A 15,606-nucleotide genomic window follows, 5' to 3' on the forward strand; every position below is an offset into this window, starting at 1 on the left:
GCTGTCTTTCAAATTAGGTCAAGGTAAAAAAATTAAAAGTTTTGAGGTGTTCGTCAACCACAGATCTCAGGGCGGACCTTCATTTCCATTTTCAACCTTAAATTTTTATCAAAATTAAACATGGTGAAGATCTTTTATCGTCACCAAACCTGCTTCTGACTGATCCAATTTATTCAGAGCTCCTGTCACACCCGGTGCTGAATTAAATGCTTATCATCAATTTCCTGCTTCATTTAACTGATAGCCCAATTATTGGGACCATATTATCTGTTAATCAGCTCCTTAATGTCTGCACCGCAGGCATTTTCTCTCAGGACTCATTTTTATACAAAGACTTGTGTTGTTTGTTTAGAGAATGCAAATAACGACATTTAGATTTATTCCTCTAAGACTGGAGGCATCATTTTCCCCATTAATATCTTTTTGAGAGACAGAAACATCTATCATGAAGCATTTCCTCTTCTTTTAACATCAGTCTGTAAACATCCAGGACCTGAGGAGAGCAGCTGCTGGAGGTTTTAGAGGGAATATTACCCCATTCTTGTCTGATGGAGGATTGTTCAACAGTTCTGGGTCTTTGCTGGATGGAAGCATATAATGTTCTAAAACTAGTATTTTTTTGTTCTGCATTGACACTGTCTTTTTAGATGTGTAAACTGTCCATGCCAGAGGCACTAATGCACCCCTATACCATAAGAGAGGCAGGTTTTTGAACTGTGCGCTGATAAAAGGCCGGATGGTCCCTCTCCTCTTTAGTACAGAGGATGCGGCATCTCTGGTTTCAAAAAAGAACTTCATATTTTGATCCGTCTGACCTCAGATCAGTTCTCCTCTTTGCCTCAGTTTATTTTTGGTCCAGAGAAGACGGCAGCAGATGGTTCTGGATGGTGTTCTTCTGTGTTGACTGAGAACCTGAAGATCCAGTATTGTCTTTCAGTTTTTGTCCTCTTTACTTCTGTACCACTCTTTTTTCCCCACTTACCTTTACAGCTTTCTGGGATGCGTCGCTGCCATCAAATATGAAATTACCTAATTTTTCCAAGAAAATTAAAAAAATAAGTAGTTTATACTTTTGTTATGTTTACTTATGGTCCATTATGAATAAAATATGAGCTTTGCAAATCAATCCTTTCTATTTTATATATGCATCTCAACTTTTTTAGACCTGGGGCAAGTGATTGAAGTAGTTTTTAGTAATTGGGAACATATATTTATGTATATATGTAAATAAATATAAAACATAAGGGCCTTTGCTTCATATAAGACTGATCTAAGGATGACTGACTTTTTATTTTTCCTATTTTAGCCCTTGCTGCGCACTGGATGGAGATTAGGTATATATAAACATATCACCCACCTTTTACTTCACACTAATCTGGTTGTTTTCGCGCATTTCCCACCAACAAAGCCCACCTCGGTGCTAGACGGCGAGCCCCTCCGCAGACCGGCCATCTGGCGTCGCGTAGTAAAGCGACAAGCCCCGCCCCTTTGCTTACATTCTCCAATCTGCCATAGCAACGGCGGCCGAGCCCCCCGTTCCCGCGTAATGTTCCCGTCCTTATAAGGCCAGCCGAGCGCGGACGCACGCCTACGTCACGCGTCGTTTATGTAAATTATTTGATTGAAGAAAAAGAAAAAAAAAAAAAAAAAAAAAACAGCAGCAGCCCTCAGCCCTCTGCTCTGAAATGGAGGTGTGGAGCTGACGCATGCGCACTGAGTCCACAACTATCCACTCCCCCCTCCCCTCCTCCCCGCGCTCCACTATCTCTACCTCGAGCCCTCCTCGAGCTCAGACATCAACAAGAGAGCTTGTTACCGATGCGGGTTCGTGTTCTTCATCAGTCGCACTCCTCCTCACGGATAATTGCTGCCCCGAAGGCTTCGAGAAACTCCCGGACAAGGTAACCACGGCGACCGCTTCCGGTTTGCCTTTTGTTTTTCAGCGGGGTTCTAAAAGTAAAAAAAAACCCAACAAGCTCCGAGTTGTCTCGAACAATCTTCTTCTTCTCCTCCTCCTCCTTTCGAGGCCTGCTTGCGGGACAGTGTGCGTGCGCGCGTGGCTCCGGCGGTTCCGAGCAACTTGACAAACGTTTTGCTGGATTAACCGCGCGCGAGGATGCGTTTTAAATGGTGTCAGGTCGCGCGCAGACATGAGGCGCAGAGGGAGGCTGTTGTTGTTATTATTGTTGTTATTACTGCTCAGGCGCGCGCGCTCACGTCGTTCACCTGGACTCGGATCGGTTCAGGTCGTAAATGCGGGTTCGGCGTGAAGAAAACACGCGTGTTTATTCCCACTTGGTGTCCTCCACACACGCACGCTTTCACGCCCACCCCGGGACCGGAGATGCGCCTCGACACGCGGCCGCTGTTGTCAACAAAAACACAAACTCTAAACCCGAACCAGAACCGACTTTTATCTTTTAAATTAAAAAAAAAAAAAATTGCTTTGAACTTCGCACACGTGATGAGCCCCCCGGACCCGACAAAAACAACAAAAGCGTACAGCTCGAATCACACACGCCTGTTTTGATCCTAACGCTTGGATTTGTTTTGTTTTTATTTATTTTACGTTTATGTTTGTTTCTGAAAGTCTCGGTTCGTGAAGTGAGAGGAGGAGGAGGAGGAAGGTGGGCGTCGAGCAGAGAGGACGGTCATCATAAAATGGGTGCGTGTGTCGGGCCATGCTTCCTCCACAGAGCTGCACTTTTCCCTCTCGACGAAAACAACTCTTTTTATTTTAATTATTTATGTTTTTATTATTATTAGCTAGCTTTCCGGGAATGTGTTTCGCCTCGTTACGCTCGCTAACGATGTAGTTTTTTAAATTAGATGTTATTTTATTTTTATTTTTTATTTTTTGCGGAAAATCGCATCACACCCCCTTCTGCCTCCGCCTTTGAAGCGTGTTGCCATGTTGAGCTGCGTCACTACTGTAGTCTGCTGCAGAGATCCTCTCCGCTGCGAAGACGGCCCACTCGGAGTAAAAAAAGCAAAACAAAAACAATCTCACTCCATCACCAACAAGCTTGACTCCGCTTTTCATCAGAACTGTTTTATGTTATAGATTCAAATCTTCTTCTTTTCAACCACAGCGAGTCATCGTCCTCCATCTATCTTCTGTGTCCTCTGTCCTCACTTCAAACTACCTCCATGTCCTACACCAGGGGTGTCAAACTCCAGGCTCGTGGAAGTTTTTTTTTTTGTGCTTCGACACACCTGATTCAAATGGTTTAATCACCTCACTAAATTGGCAAGTTCTCCAGAAGCGTGTCCACGAATCATTAATTTCAAGCAGGTGCTTTTAAGCGAGAACACATCCATAACGTGCAGGACACGGGTGTCAAACTCTGTTCCTCAACGCTCCTCTTCTCCCTCCTCGCGGCAGTAGCACAATGTCCACCGGCACCCTGCTTGTCAACAGCACCGGTGCTGGCCGTTGTTTACCCCGGGCCTCGGCCGTGTCGCTCGGATGGATTCACATGCCCTTCCTGACACGACCTGCGCCGCTCACCTAGGCTCAGGACCGGCACAAGTGGCTGGTTTTATGTTATAGATTCAAATAGGCGTTGGGAACGTCCCCCTGAGACTGTGGTCCATGTTGTTGTGTCGGTGTCACGTTGACATCACTAAGAAAAGGGTATCCTGAACTGAAGGAGCTTGCTCTGGCAGTGGAACGCGGGTATGTGCTCAGCGTAAATTTAGGTGAAAATTAAGGGGTTAATCTGCTGCTAACTGTGGAAGAAAAAAAAGAACGAGCAAAACAAACGACTGGTGTCCAAATGTCCTCGTAGAGAGGACCATCACAGAGGATATAGATCCAGCTTAACGATGGCAGACGTCATCAGCCAAGAATGTTCAGATTATATTAAATGACCAATATGGGATGAATAAAATCATAACCAGGCTGCTTTTGTCCATTCATGTCTTCTGTTTGCAGCTCTTTTAATTAGAATCGTGAAAAATGTGCAGTCTAAAGCGAAAAGACCACCCAGTTGGCGTTTCACGACAGCCAGTGAGGGTTGTGATCCACTGGGAACCACAATGGATATTAGCCAAAAAACAAAAAACTACTTTTTGTAGACCACGATGTCCCCCCCCCAAATCTATAACGTGGGACTACAAACCTTGTGTGAAATACGTAGCAGAGTGAGAGGTCTGTGTTTTTCCCTGCTCTCTTCTCGCTCTCTCTGGCTGTCAGAGGACCCCGAGGACTGATGGCAAAAAAAGAAAAAAAAAACCCAGTCTGGGGGGCGCGGCTCGCAGTTTTTTTTTTTTTTTTGCCGCAGTTCGGGTCCACATGTGTGCCGGATTTTACGTTTTTGCCCAGCAACATAAATCACCGCACTTCTGCGTGACGCGCGCGCTTGTAGGACTCTTCTCCTGCAGATTTGACCCCCGCCCCCCCTCCACACACACACGCCTTCTCCCCCTCATATAAAACCTCATAATTTAAGATTATTTTTTACTTGTTAGCACTGCGTGGTGGCGCGCGCAGCGAACGTCGCGTGAGGTCGCGCCGCCGAGCGCCTCGTGCTGGCATGATCCGTCTGACTGCTGACCTACTTCCACCATGTGGGTCAGAGATGCTCCAGCTGAAGCCGGGACTCAACGAGATCCATAATAAACCCGACAGGCGGGCGATGGTGTTTTTTTGACCCACCTCTGTTAGCAAAATATCTCACGAACCAGCGGACGTATTTTAATGAAACTCGCAGAAGGTCATCACCGGATGCAGGTCTTTAAAGTGACCAGCTATTGAAACCACCCCGATTCAATAAGGCTGCCATGGTCAACTGAACGTGGGAAACACAAAGTTGGCCGCAGCTCAGCCGGTTTGACAGAAACTGAGCTGGAGTTCGGAGTGGTAGTAGCTGAGAGTCATTCTCAGCACGTCTGTTAGCAAAATATCACATGCACCACTGGTCAGGTTTTAATACGTTCTGTTTGAAAACTAATCATTAGGTCCAATTCAAGATGGCCGCTGTGGTAGTAGTCGCTGAGAGTTGTTTGCATCGCACCTGCCGAGCTGTTACCCCGAATCTGCAGGTTTGAGCCCTGGTCGCGCCCCGGCGTACGTCTTTCGCCCGCTGTGACCCCAAAGAGCGGCCACAGACTCTTATTTTAAACATTCACGGCTACAGCGCCATCATTTTTCAACTTAAAGATGACCTCAGTGTTCAGGGTTTTTCTGTGATCTAACCTTGGTCTGATCTGATGGTCGTGGCGCTCATCAGTGACCGTCTAAACGGCTGAAATGTAAAGTTTTTTTTAAAAATTTTCTTCCCGCAGATGTTTGGCTTTCACAAGCCCAAAATGTACCGGAGTCTGGACGGGTGCTGCATCTGCCGCGCCAAGTCGTCCAGCTCTCGCTTCACAGACAGCAAGAGGTACGAGAAGGACTTCAGGAGCTGCTTTGGGTAAGAGACGCCCGGGGAGGCCATCTTTTCATTTATTTAATTGTTTTTTTTTTCTGTGAAAGCGTAACAAACTGTCCTGCAGATTGAGCGAGACGCGTTCTGGGGAGATCTGTAACGCCTGCGTGCTCCTCGTGAAGCGGTGGAAGAAGCTCCCCGTGGGAACCAAGAAGAACTGGAACCATGTGAGCTTTTACTGATTCGTTTTCCCTCCCACTCGGGATGAGAGGTGCTTGAGACTTAAACTCTTGTCTTCCGTGCAGGTTGTCGATGCCAGAGGAGGCCCCAGCCTAAAGATCACCTCCAGACCCAAGAAGATAAAGTCCATCTCCAAGAAGGCCCGGCCGAGCCAGGTCAGCAGGCTGCAGAAGGAGCTCAAAAGAAACAGTCAGTTCTGCTTTGCGTCCCGCGACGACGGCGGGGATTTATTCCGTCTTACGCGACGGGAGACATAATTTTCCGGCTCTGTTTACTCGCCAGATTCAGACGCCCACAGCACGACCTCCAGCACCTCTCCGGCTCAGTCCCCGAGCTACAGCAACCTGTCAGACGACGGGTCGGACGCCGAGCTGAGCCCGGGGTCCAGCCGCTCCCCGGTGTTCTCCTTCCTGGACCTGACCTACTGGAAGAGGTACGCCTGGGCAGCTTTTGATTGGAGTTTGAAGTGACTCGACGCGTGTAGCGGTCCACCCATGCTGGGCTGGTTCACTTCGGTGAAATCATCAGGTCGCTCTTATCAATTAAACACCTCATTGAGGAGCCGTTAAGTCAGATGTTATAAAAATAAATAAAATGTAACAACGTGTGCTACTTCCTCCTGTGGAAAAAGATCGGAGGCAAGACACGCTGACGTTTTGGCGTACAAACCATTTGAGGGATGTGCGACAAGAACCAAGATCTATGGTCGCCGCGGTTCATGAGATATTTTGCTAACAGACAGGCTAAAAGCATCATCACCTTTTTAAACAGAAAACAAAAAAAAGCTGTAATCTTCCTGGTTTTATTTTAATTAATGTGTTTGTTTGTTTTATTGCAGGCAGAAGGTGTGCTGCGGAATCATCTACAAGGGTCGCTTTGGGGAGGTGCTCATCGACCCCCATTTGTTCAAACCGTGCTGCCGCAACAAACAGCGTCAGCAGCAGCAGCAACAAGAGGAGGAGGAGGAGGAGGAGGAGGTGGAGGAGGAAGACGAGGAGGAAGAGGTCGAGGTGGAGGAAGGCCAAGTGGGGGTGGAAAAACCCCAGCTGGAGGAGGAGGAGGAGGAAGTGAAGGAGACGCCTACAGGCGAGGAGAATGCGGAGCTGCGCGTCACCGTGACAACGCCTCCAGTCAGGAGCGGGGAGGGAGGCTGGTGAAGCCGACGCCCCCTCCTCACCACCACCTCCCCCTCCCAGGTTCGGCAACGTCTCTGAAGAAATCTCGGGCTGCGTCTTTTTTAATTTTTGTTGATTTTAATTTGAAGGTGTCGTTCTGTGTCCCCGCCCCCCGACCCCCCCTCCCTCGCCTCGGGTTGCCTTCAGTCACAGAGCAGCTAAAGATCTTTTCGGTCGTCTCTGGGAGGACTGTTTGTAACGGTCAAACGATAACTTATGGACTCTCCTGTTTGTCTCTTTTATTATTTAATACTTTTACGGGACCGTCATCTGTGGTGTTTGTTTTGTTTTGTTTTTGTCTGTTTTTTTTTCGATCTACTTTAGTAGAAATGCTGGAAGCTCTGGTTCGCTGGTACATTTTACAGACTTTATTCCAAAACGCAATACGTCTGCCGATTCACGGGAAAAAACCCCCGACAAAAACATAAAAGGTGCTACTTGAAGTCCATCACCCAACATTTCAAAACACGGCTGACTCTCAGCCTCACTGTGGACATTTTGTAAAAACTCATATTACTGATATAACCAGAGAAAAGTTTATTATCTCCTCTCTTTTTTATTTTTTATCCCGTTTTGGAATGAATGACGGAGCACAGACATGTACAGTAGTCCCACCCCTCCTCTCTTTTCGCAGCGACGTCCACTCTTATAAAAAACGGTTTTGTGTTTGTAGACTGCTTTAGATTTTTCTGTGCGCGAAAGACAAAGTGGATCGCGTTTGAATCCATAAGGCCTATTCACAGTCTCAACAGCAAAAAAAAAACAGAAAAAGAAGAAACACCAGCCTTAAATGTGTGCTACAGATGACGCTAGTGTTACTTCTGGATTGGTATTAAGGGACAAAAAGGGACAGTAGCTGTTTATTGTGGCCTCAGCAACACGTAGTGCATTTCATTTTTTGCATGAATGACAGAAATCCTCCAAACGCCCTGAAATAATCTCATGCATGGATCTTTAAACATTGCATGGCCTTACACACAAAACAAACAAACAAATTGTACATTTTTGCTTTTTATTTTTTACTTTTTTTTTTGGATCCGTTTCTCTCTGAAGTTTTAACTTATTTTTGTATGTTTATCAAAAAACAAAAAGAAGAAAAAAAAAACAAACAAAGAAGCTAAAAAAGAAGTGTCTTTGCATAATAATACCACAAAATACGACAGCAAAACACACAAAAAGAATCGGTCTATAGTCACTGAGCAATACCCACATCAGTAATTTTCCTCATTTCTGGATCCGTTTATGCTAAAAGTCTTTATATAAGCTGAAATTCTATGCCATTGCCTCTAATATACCACAAATGTGTTGTGATGTATAGCCTGATATTAACTTTATTTATCAAACGAAAGCCAAAGCACATTGAAATTCACCCAATGTCAAATCAATGCAGGTTTTCTACGGACGCTGGTGCTTGTCCGGATCATTTGTATGTATGTTTATGGTATTGGAAACAGGAAACACTAATGAGAGCTTTCACACGTCGTCGCTCGCGGCTGTGGGTGGGATTTTTCTTTTTTTGTACATAAAGGGTCAAAGTCCTGCGGCTCCCACACAGGGCTCGATATTTATTTATTTCATATTTATTTGTATTCCGGCTTAGAAGTGTTACACGATAAAAAAACAAAAAAAAAGTCTTTTTATTATTATTATTATTATTGTCATCTTTTTATCCTTTTTGAGAAAAGAAAAACGAATGTAATTCTGACGTGGGCTTCCTTTTAATGCAGCGTCGATTTTGGATTACAGGTTGTGGATATTTGTGAAATGTTAAGTATTTATTTGCTCATGGGTTGAGTTGCGTGCAACCGAACTTATCCTGCATCACCACCTTGCATCATGTAGGCTGTAACAAGCGATAGATTGCAACCAGACTGTAGTTTTCTCCCCTTTTTACCTTTGTAGCTTGAAGGAAACGTTAGAGTAGTGGGACGCTGTAGGATGCCCAGCTGTAGACTTGCATGTACTGTCGCTATGCATTTAATTAGCTTACAAGTTAGACGAGGCGGTTTTGTATTTTTTTATACATCATGTACTTTTTTTACCTGTCCCTTAATAAAAGTAATTTTGTGAGTTTTCTGGAAGTCTGCGACGTTGTTTGTGTTTCTGGGGATCATTTCAAACGGATCGTTTCTGGTGTCTTGAAATTGAATATTTTTAAAGTAGGTTTCTTCTTTGTTTTATAGCAATTTGAATTTATTGTTTGAATTGGTATCTTTTATTATGAAAACACATTTTTTTCATAAATTATTATTTTTTTAATTTTTCATTATTTAGGTTTTTCTTTAGCACTTTTGAAGACAACCTTAAGTGACCAAAGTGCTCCACATAAATCTAAAATCAGTTAGTGCCAAAATTAGGAACTACTCTTGACTGAAATGAAAATAAATCCCGATCATTTTCTTTCATTATTTCTGCAGCTAAAAACTGATATAAGTATAAAAATGTGATTTTGTTCATGCTGTAGTCTGTGTATAGATTATTTTTTATGCACATTAAAAAAAGCTAAATGTGAAAGAAAATAAACACTCAGTGGAGCAAAAGTGTCGTCAAAAATTAGATTAAAACTTTGGATTAAAGATTTGATAAAAACTAATATTCGTTTAAACTTTGAGCGTAAAGTATTTTATCTTTGAATGCAAGAAACTGGAAGTGTATGAAGAAAAATGAAAAATATATCTTAAAAAGGAGTAGATAGATTAGAGCTATTAATTTAGCACTGAGAAAGGTAAAAAATAAAACCTTATTTGTTTTAAAATAAATGCGAAGCTTAAAAAAAAGAAGGAAATTTTCGTACACACTCCAGTCCAGCAGGGGGCGCTAAAGCACTGCAGACGTAAAACATTACGAGCTTAAAACTATAGACAGGTCCTATAATACTGTTATATTTTTATATTATTAACATTATATCATTATTATTATATGTATATAAAGAAGCAAAGACTGTATGATAGTGTACACTATTTGCCTTAAACTGAGGAAAGGAAGAAAATGCACCGGAAACTGCCATCCCGTGAGGGGAAGTGAAAACAAAATATGCGGAAGTGTTCTGTTTTTGTTTTCCACTCAGCTGACAGATGTAGTCATTTTTTAAACATAAAAACATCTCGTTAAGGTACGTGATCATAATTTCGTTGCTTTGTTTCTCTTTTTAGTTTCCGATTTTTTTATATATAAAATTTTTAAAATTCGCTCAAAGGTAAATAACTTCCCTGATAAAATGAAGGTTTTTGTTTGTTATTTGATTAAGTACCATCGCTGGTTGTCTTGTTTATGTGTTTGCTCAGAGATGGAGCCCATGCGGTTTGTTAACCATTCTCATCATTAAACCACTCATTTTATGAATCCGTGTTTGTGTTCACAGCTCGTTTCTTCATGATGGTGGAGCCCACAGCTTCTGGTGTGTTCTGTAACAGGATGCTGAGCATGGTGAACTCTGAGGACGTGAATGCCATCATCCAGGCTCAGAGGCACATGTGTGTATCACTCTAAGGCTTTTCTGACAGCGAATATAAAACACATGCTGGCCTGTGGATGCTGATTGGTTTCATGTCGGTGTCTCGGTCTGTCCAGAAGACCTGATTCCTAACTTTTTATTTTTAATATTTTTTGCCGCAAACAGGCTCGATCGCTTCGAGAAAACCAACGAGATGCTGATCAACTTCAACGGGCTGTCGAATGTGCGACTGCAGCAGATGAACGAGCGCTTCCTGCTCCACACCCGCACCCTGGTTGAGATGAAGAAGGACCTGGATAGCGTCTTCAGGAGGATCAGGTGAGTCCTCGTGCTGCTGGGTTCGAACAGAGACGCACCTCACAGCATCTGATCGCTGCTCTGCCTTCGCTCTCTCCAGGACACTGAAAGGGAAAATCGCTAAGCAATACCCAGAAGCTTTCAGCAGTAAGTTAACATTTTTTCATCTTTGTTCATTTTATAACCCCAAGCACTATTATTTTAATTTAGAATGGTAAATAGGCAGCGGAGGCAGTGAAGGGTTCAGTGTCTCGACCTGTGATTCCTGCCAAGAATCAAACCTCCACCTCTCTCACTGGAGGACGACTGCTTCAACCACTGAGACACATTCGCCCTTAGAAGTGTGATAAAATGTGTATTTAATCGTTATTGTGTTTAGAAAATAAAACTAGAATTTGAAGCCAATAGCGTGTTTGAATTACGTTATTCGTTTCTTTTATTTAGGGTTTTTGTTGCATCATTTGCTGTTTGATAAAGTCTGTTAAATCAACCACATTAAGTTATAAAATTAAACTTTCGTTGCTTAAATCATCTTATTTCCACCAAATCAGCTTCACCCACATCATTCCTCTAAATGTATTTTTTTCATTCTTGACAGACGTCCACGAGTCGCCCATTTTGGACGACGACGATGATGAGTTCGACCCGATCCCCCCGAGTTTTGCCACAACAGCCACAGCAGCCACGTCGGAGCAGAGCACGGAGTCCTGCGACACAAGTCCAGACGTGATCTCTCCCGCCGCCAGCAGGTGCTCGGAGGACCTGTCCCAGGAGCCAGCTGACACGCCGACCTCCAACGTCCTAGAGACAGCCGTCCTGCGGGATGAGGGTCCCGACTCCGTGTCTGCGGAGTAGAGCGGGACACTTTGCAAAAAACTGAGCTTCAAACTAAAAGTCTTTTAGTGGCGGCTGACCTCTGTGATATTTGTTTTAAAGTGTTTAATCTGTTTAAGGTCACATGCTTGACGTTAGAGCTTTCCAAGATAATATCTTTGTTTTGTTTTTTTTTTTTTTACTTGTTTTATGTTTGCAGCATCTAAATCGTACCAAAAATACTTGAAGTTGAAGGCGTCTCGGCATATTGTACTCATGGTGAATCGAAGCAAAAGCGTCAGGATAAATATGGAACTGTAGGCATGTTTACATGTTGTTTCTGTCTGACTGAGGACACGAGTTTTCCTTCATGGTAATGTGATTAAATGCAGAAATTCTCATATTCTCAACTTGAATTTAGGTTAAAGGTTGTCAGTAATCTTGGTGTATCACCATTAAAACTCTACGGGCTCCCATCAGTTTTACAGAACCTATCTCATGAATGTTTACTCATACTGTACGTGTTTTTAACGTAAAATAAAAAACGATCTGTCTGTCCATCCATATGATAAGACACACGGTTTAATTCCACAAGCTACACCGTGGCTTATTTCTACTAACATCCTTTCAACCAAATAAATCTTGAGTCGTACTTTTGATCATAAAACGGTCCAGATAGGCTGGTAGTCAACTTCACTTTCATGTTCTTTAACTGGATTATTGATTGATTTACACCATGAACACAGTCATTATTGATGAAATTGACCTTTCACCCCACCAGTCATTTGTATAAACTTAATAGACACGTGTATTCAGGATTGTTGTGTGAGAGAATTGAACTTTCATCATGATTTATTTTATGATTTATAGTCAAACAGAACCTTTAAGAATTGAATGCTTTTTTTTTATAAACAGCATAAAGCTCAGAACAGTATAACAATTTACAAACTCTCGTGAAGGGTGCCATAAATACAAATTACAAGATAGAGGGCACAAAATAATGACAAAAATAAATAATACAGAACAGAAGAGCAAGGTTGTATGAGAAATTTATATCAGTAGGTTTTTAGAGATCTGATTCTAGCAGTTTCTTCGTTTTTTATTCCACTTAATGACTTAAATTTGTTGATGAAACAAGGGAAGGAGGGTTTATTATCCCTCCACTTACTATGGTGAGTGTGGTACTTTGCTATAAGCACAACTACATTTATGGCATCAGAGACATCTTAAGTTATTCACATTATTTGTGTTAATCTGCTTAAATGTCTCATTGTTTCTGTTCACTGCATTATCATAATCTGCTTATAATGTGTAATGTATCTGTACATAAGCCTGTACGGTTTGTATAAGTAAAATAAAAATAAAATATGTTGAAATATCATCGCAGCTCAGCGCTGAAACTGCCGCTAGGTGGCACCAGCGCCTAATAACAGCTGTTTACCGGACACGCAGGGGTTAAACGGTTGAACGACACCTTTCCGTTCCGGGTAACTTCCTCCTCGGTGCGGATTTCCTGACTCGGCAGTGACAAACGCTCCTCACAGAAGAAAGAAACACTTCTTTTCGCTTTAAAAGACCCGTTTATCGTCGCCTTTTTTGTTTGTTTGTTTATTTTTGTAAACCGGCTAAAGGGCTAGCCGCCTTAACGGCTCAGCTCGCGCGGTTGTCATGGTAACCGCGGGCTAAATAAAACCCGCACTCCCCTTTACAACAAGCTAGCAGGTCCGCTGTGTATGTGGGGTTTGTGATTGTTCGCTCCTCTCCCCCTGGTCCCAGGATGAGGAGGCTGACGAAGAGGAAGGCTCTGACTCTGGTGAAGGAGCTGGACGCTTTCCCTAAAGTGCCTGAGAGCTACGTGGAGTCCACAGCCAGCGGCGGGACGGGTGGGTACCGAACAAACCGGCTGTTTTCCGAACTGATGTCCCTCTTCCTGCCCATTAAATCCCCTCTTCTCTCCAGTGTCTCTGATAGCTTTTTCCTTCATGGCTGTCCTCGCCTTCCTGGAGTTCTTTGTGTACAGAAACACGTGGATGAAGTATGAATACGAGGTGGACAAGGACTTCAGCAGGTAGAAAACAAACAGGTTGAGGCAGTTATTCAGCTTTAAGGTCGTTTTGTCACCTCCTAACTAGGGCTGTTTCTTTTACAGCAAACTGAGAATAAATGTGGACATCACAGTGGCCATGAGATGCCAGTGTAAGTACACGAAAATGTATTTTATTGGCCTTTCTGATATCATTAAATCATTTAATTTGGTGTGGGAATATTCAGTGACCAAATTTCTTTTATCCAAACCTGAGCATTTAAAGTTCGACCGACCCGCTGAGTTGATCTGGACTGGTCCCTGTGCGTCTTTAACGCTGGTTTCTGGTTACAGATATCGGAGCAGATGTCTTGGACCTGGCAGAGACCATGGTCGCCTCAGATGGTTTAAGATACGAACCGGTGAATTTAAGCTTTTTACTGAAGGATTAATGAGCCTTCTGTTTTCGTTTACAACATTAAACCGTCTCTGCTCTTGTCTGACGGGTGTGTTTTTATTTTTTTTACTTTTAGGTGAACTTTGAGCTACCACCAGAGCAAAGACTGTGGCACATGTAAGATTCAAATGAACCTGTTGTCCCTGCGTTATTTAGTAGAACCCAACAGATACGCTTTTTAATACATACAATAGGTTAAAGCACTAAGGTAGTTATTTTTGTCGTCATGTTTTCCGCTCCTCCCCCTCAGGACTCTCCTGCACATCCAGGAGCGTCTGCGAGTGGAGCACTCGCTGCAGGATGTGATCTTCAAGATGGCAATAAAAGAACCTCCTCCTGCTTCGAGTCACAGGTGAGGACTTTAGGTCGATCTGTGGGGGGGATAAAACCTGGAAGCGTTTCAACGTCGTGGTTCACTTTCTTCCCTCTAGTGAGGACGGCGCCGGGTCCCTCACTGCCTGCAGGATACACGGACACCTCTACGTCAACAAAGTGGCGGGAAACTTCCACATTACTGTTGGCAAGTACGTGCTCCTGAATCGTTTCTACTTGTTGCGTGTAATATAAATGTCTTTGCTCCTCACTGCGCAGACGTCTGACCTGTTTTTGTTCCTGTGCAGGTCCATCCCGCACCCCAGGGGCCACGCTCATCTCGCCGCGTTAGTCAGCCACGACTGTGAGATTTCAGACTTATTTCTGTGCATTTTGTAAACGCCCCCAAATACTCAGCTGATGTGGGTCTGTCGTCGTGTTCCAGCTTACAACTTCTCCCACCGGATCGACCACCTGTCCTTTGGAGAAGCCATTCCTGGACTCATCAACCCTCTGGACGGCACAGAAAAGGTCTCCCCTGACTGTACGTCCGCGTTGTCTCACAGTTTCAACACAGCAGGCCGCAGGGACTCGATTGAAAGATCGAGCTCCTCAGAAAGGCTTTTAGGGCCGTTTCTGTAAAAGTTTCCACCTCCCTGAGTCTGCTCTCGGCTCCTGCAGTGGAAATATTGTTCTAAAATGTTTTGGTCATTAACAGATTCTTGCTTCTTGCCTCTAGCTAACCACATGTTCCAGTACTTCATCACCATCGTGCCCACCAAGCTGAACACTTACAGATTGTCTGCAGAAACGCACCAGTACTCGGTCACAGAGCGGGTACGTTTTTAACCCTGTATAACTGAGCGGCCGAGTCAGTGTGGTCTGACGTGTTCCCATCCCTGTTTTTTTTTTTTTTTTTCCTGCAGGAACGAGCAATAAACCATGCTGCAGGCAGCCACGGCGTCTCAGGGATCTTTATGAAATACGACATCAGCTCGTTGATGGTCAAAGTTACTGAGCAGCACATGCCCTTCTGGCAGTTTCTCGTCAGACTCTGCGGCATCATCGGAGGCATTTTCTCCACGACAGGTAGGTTAACTGTTTTATAATAATGCAAAAAATACTCATAACTGTGTTTTTATTAGTGTAGAGTCGTGCTAAAAAAGTTTTATATTCTTAGAAAAATCTACTGTAATACTGTAATACTCAACCCTTTTAAAGGAACTTTAACAGGTTAAAGTTTAGATTTTTTTTAGGTTCTGGATGAATATTATAGCTAAAGATTACCTAATAATGCAGTTATGAACATAGTACAGGTGCTGGTCATAAAATTAGAATATCATGAAAAAGTAGATTGATTTCAGTAATTCCATTTAAAAAGTGAAACTTGTATATTATATTCATACATTACATACAAACTCATATATTTCAAATGTTTATTTCGTTTAATTTTGATGATTACA

At 43.3% G+C, this 15,606-nt stretch overlaps 3 protein-coding genes across 3 annotated transcripts in view; all 3 read left to right on the plus strand.

Moving 5' to 3' along the window:
• The first annotated feature begins 1,752 nt into the window (after window positions 1-1,752).
• sinhcaf (SIN3-HDAC complex associated factor) lies at window positions 1,753-8,868 on the plus strand. Its single transcript, XM_017423083.3, has 6 exons — window positions 1,753-1,901; window positions 5,290-5,417; window positions 5,500-5,599; window positions 5,678-5,801; window positions 5,895-6,045; window positions 6,451-8,868. Exons 2-6 carry the CDS (start codon window positions 5,290-5,292, stop codon window positions 6,767-6,769), a joined length of 822 nt encoding a protein of 273 aa, XP_017278572.1. The 5' UTR covers window positions 1,753-1,901; the 3' UTR covers window positions 6,770-8,868.
• A 951-nt stretch (window positions 8,869-9,819) lies between these two features.
• Window positions 9,820-11,920, plus strand: kxd1 (KxDL motif containing 1). The gene is made up of 5 exons (XM_017422980.3): window positions 9,820-9,899; window positions 10,149-10,260; window positions 10,407-10,559; window positions 10,639-10,685; window positions 11,137-11,920. The coding sequence occupies exons 2-5, from the start codon at window positions 10,160-10,162 to the stop codon at window positions 11,391-11,393; spliced, it is 558 nt and encodes a 185-aa protein (XP_017278469.1). The 5' UTR covers window positions 9,820-9,899; window positions 10,149-10,159; the 3' UTR covers window positions 11,394-11,920.
• Window positions 11,921-12,831: 911 nt separating this feature from the next.
• LOC108239950 (endoplasmic reticulum-Golgi intermediate compartment protein 2) overlaps window positions 12,832-15,606 on the plus strand; it is a 5,238-nt gene continuing 2,463 nt past the window's right edge. The window contains exons 1-11 of the mRNA XM_017423005.3: window positions 12,832-13,234; window positions 13,311-13,419; window positions 13,501-13,547; window positions 13,729-13,796; window positions 13,908-13,948; window positions 14,082-14,183; window positions 14,263-14,355; window positions 14,452-14,507; window positions 14,589-14,687; window positions 14,883-14,980; window positions 15,070-15,232. Of these exons, the coding sequence (XP_017278494.1) occupies window positions 13,129-13,234; window positions 13,311-13,419; window positions 13,501-13,547; window positions 13,729-13,796; window positions 13,908-13,948; window positions 14,082-14,183; window positions 14,263-14,355; window positions 14,452-14,507; window positions 14,589-14,687; window positions 14,883-14,980; window positions 15,070-15,232 (982 nt within the window). The 5' untranslated portion in view covers window positions 12,832-13,128. The remainder of the gene's footprint in view (window positions 13,235-13,310; window positions 13,420-13,500; window positions 13,548-13,728; window positions 13,797-13,907; window positions 13,949-14,081; window positions 14,184-14,262; window positions 14,356-14,451; window positions 14,508-14,588; window positions 14,688-14,882; window positions 14,981-15,069; window positions 15,233-15,606) is intronic.

The sequence above is a fragment of the Kryptolebias marmoratus genome, linkage group LG11, assembly GCF_001649575.2.
Source record: "Kryptolebias marmoratus isolate JLee-2015 linkage group LG11, ASM164957v2, whole genome shotgun sequence".
Lineage (NCBI taxonomy): Eukaryota > Metazoa > Chordata > Actinopteri > Cyprinodontiformes > Rivulidae > Kryptolebias > Kryptolebias marmoratus.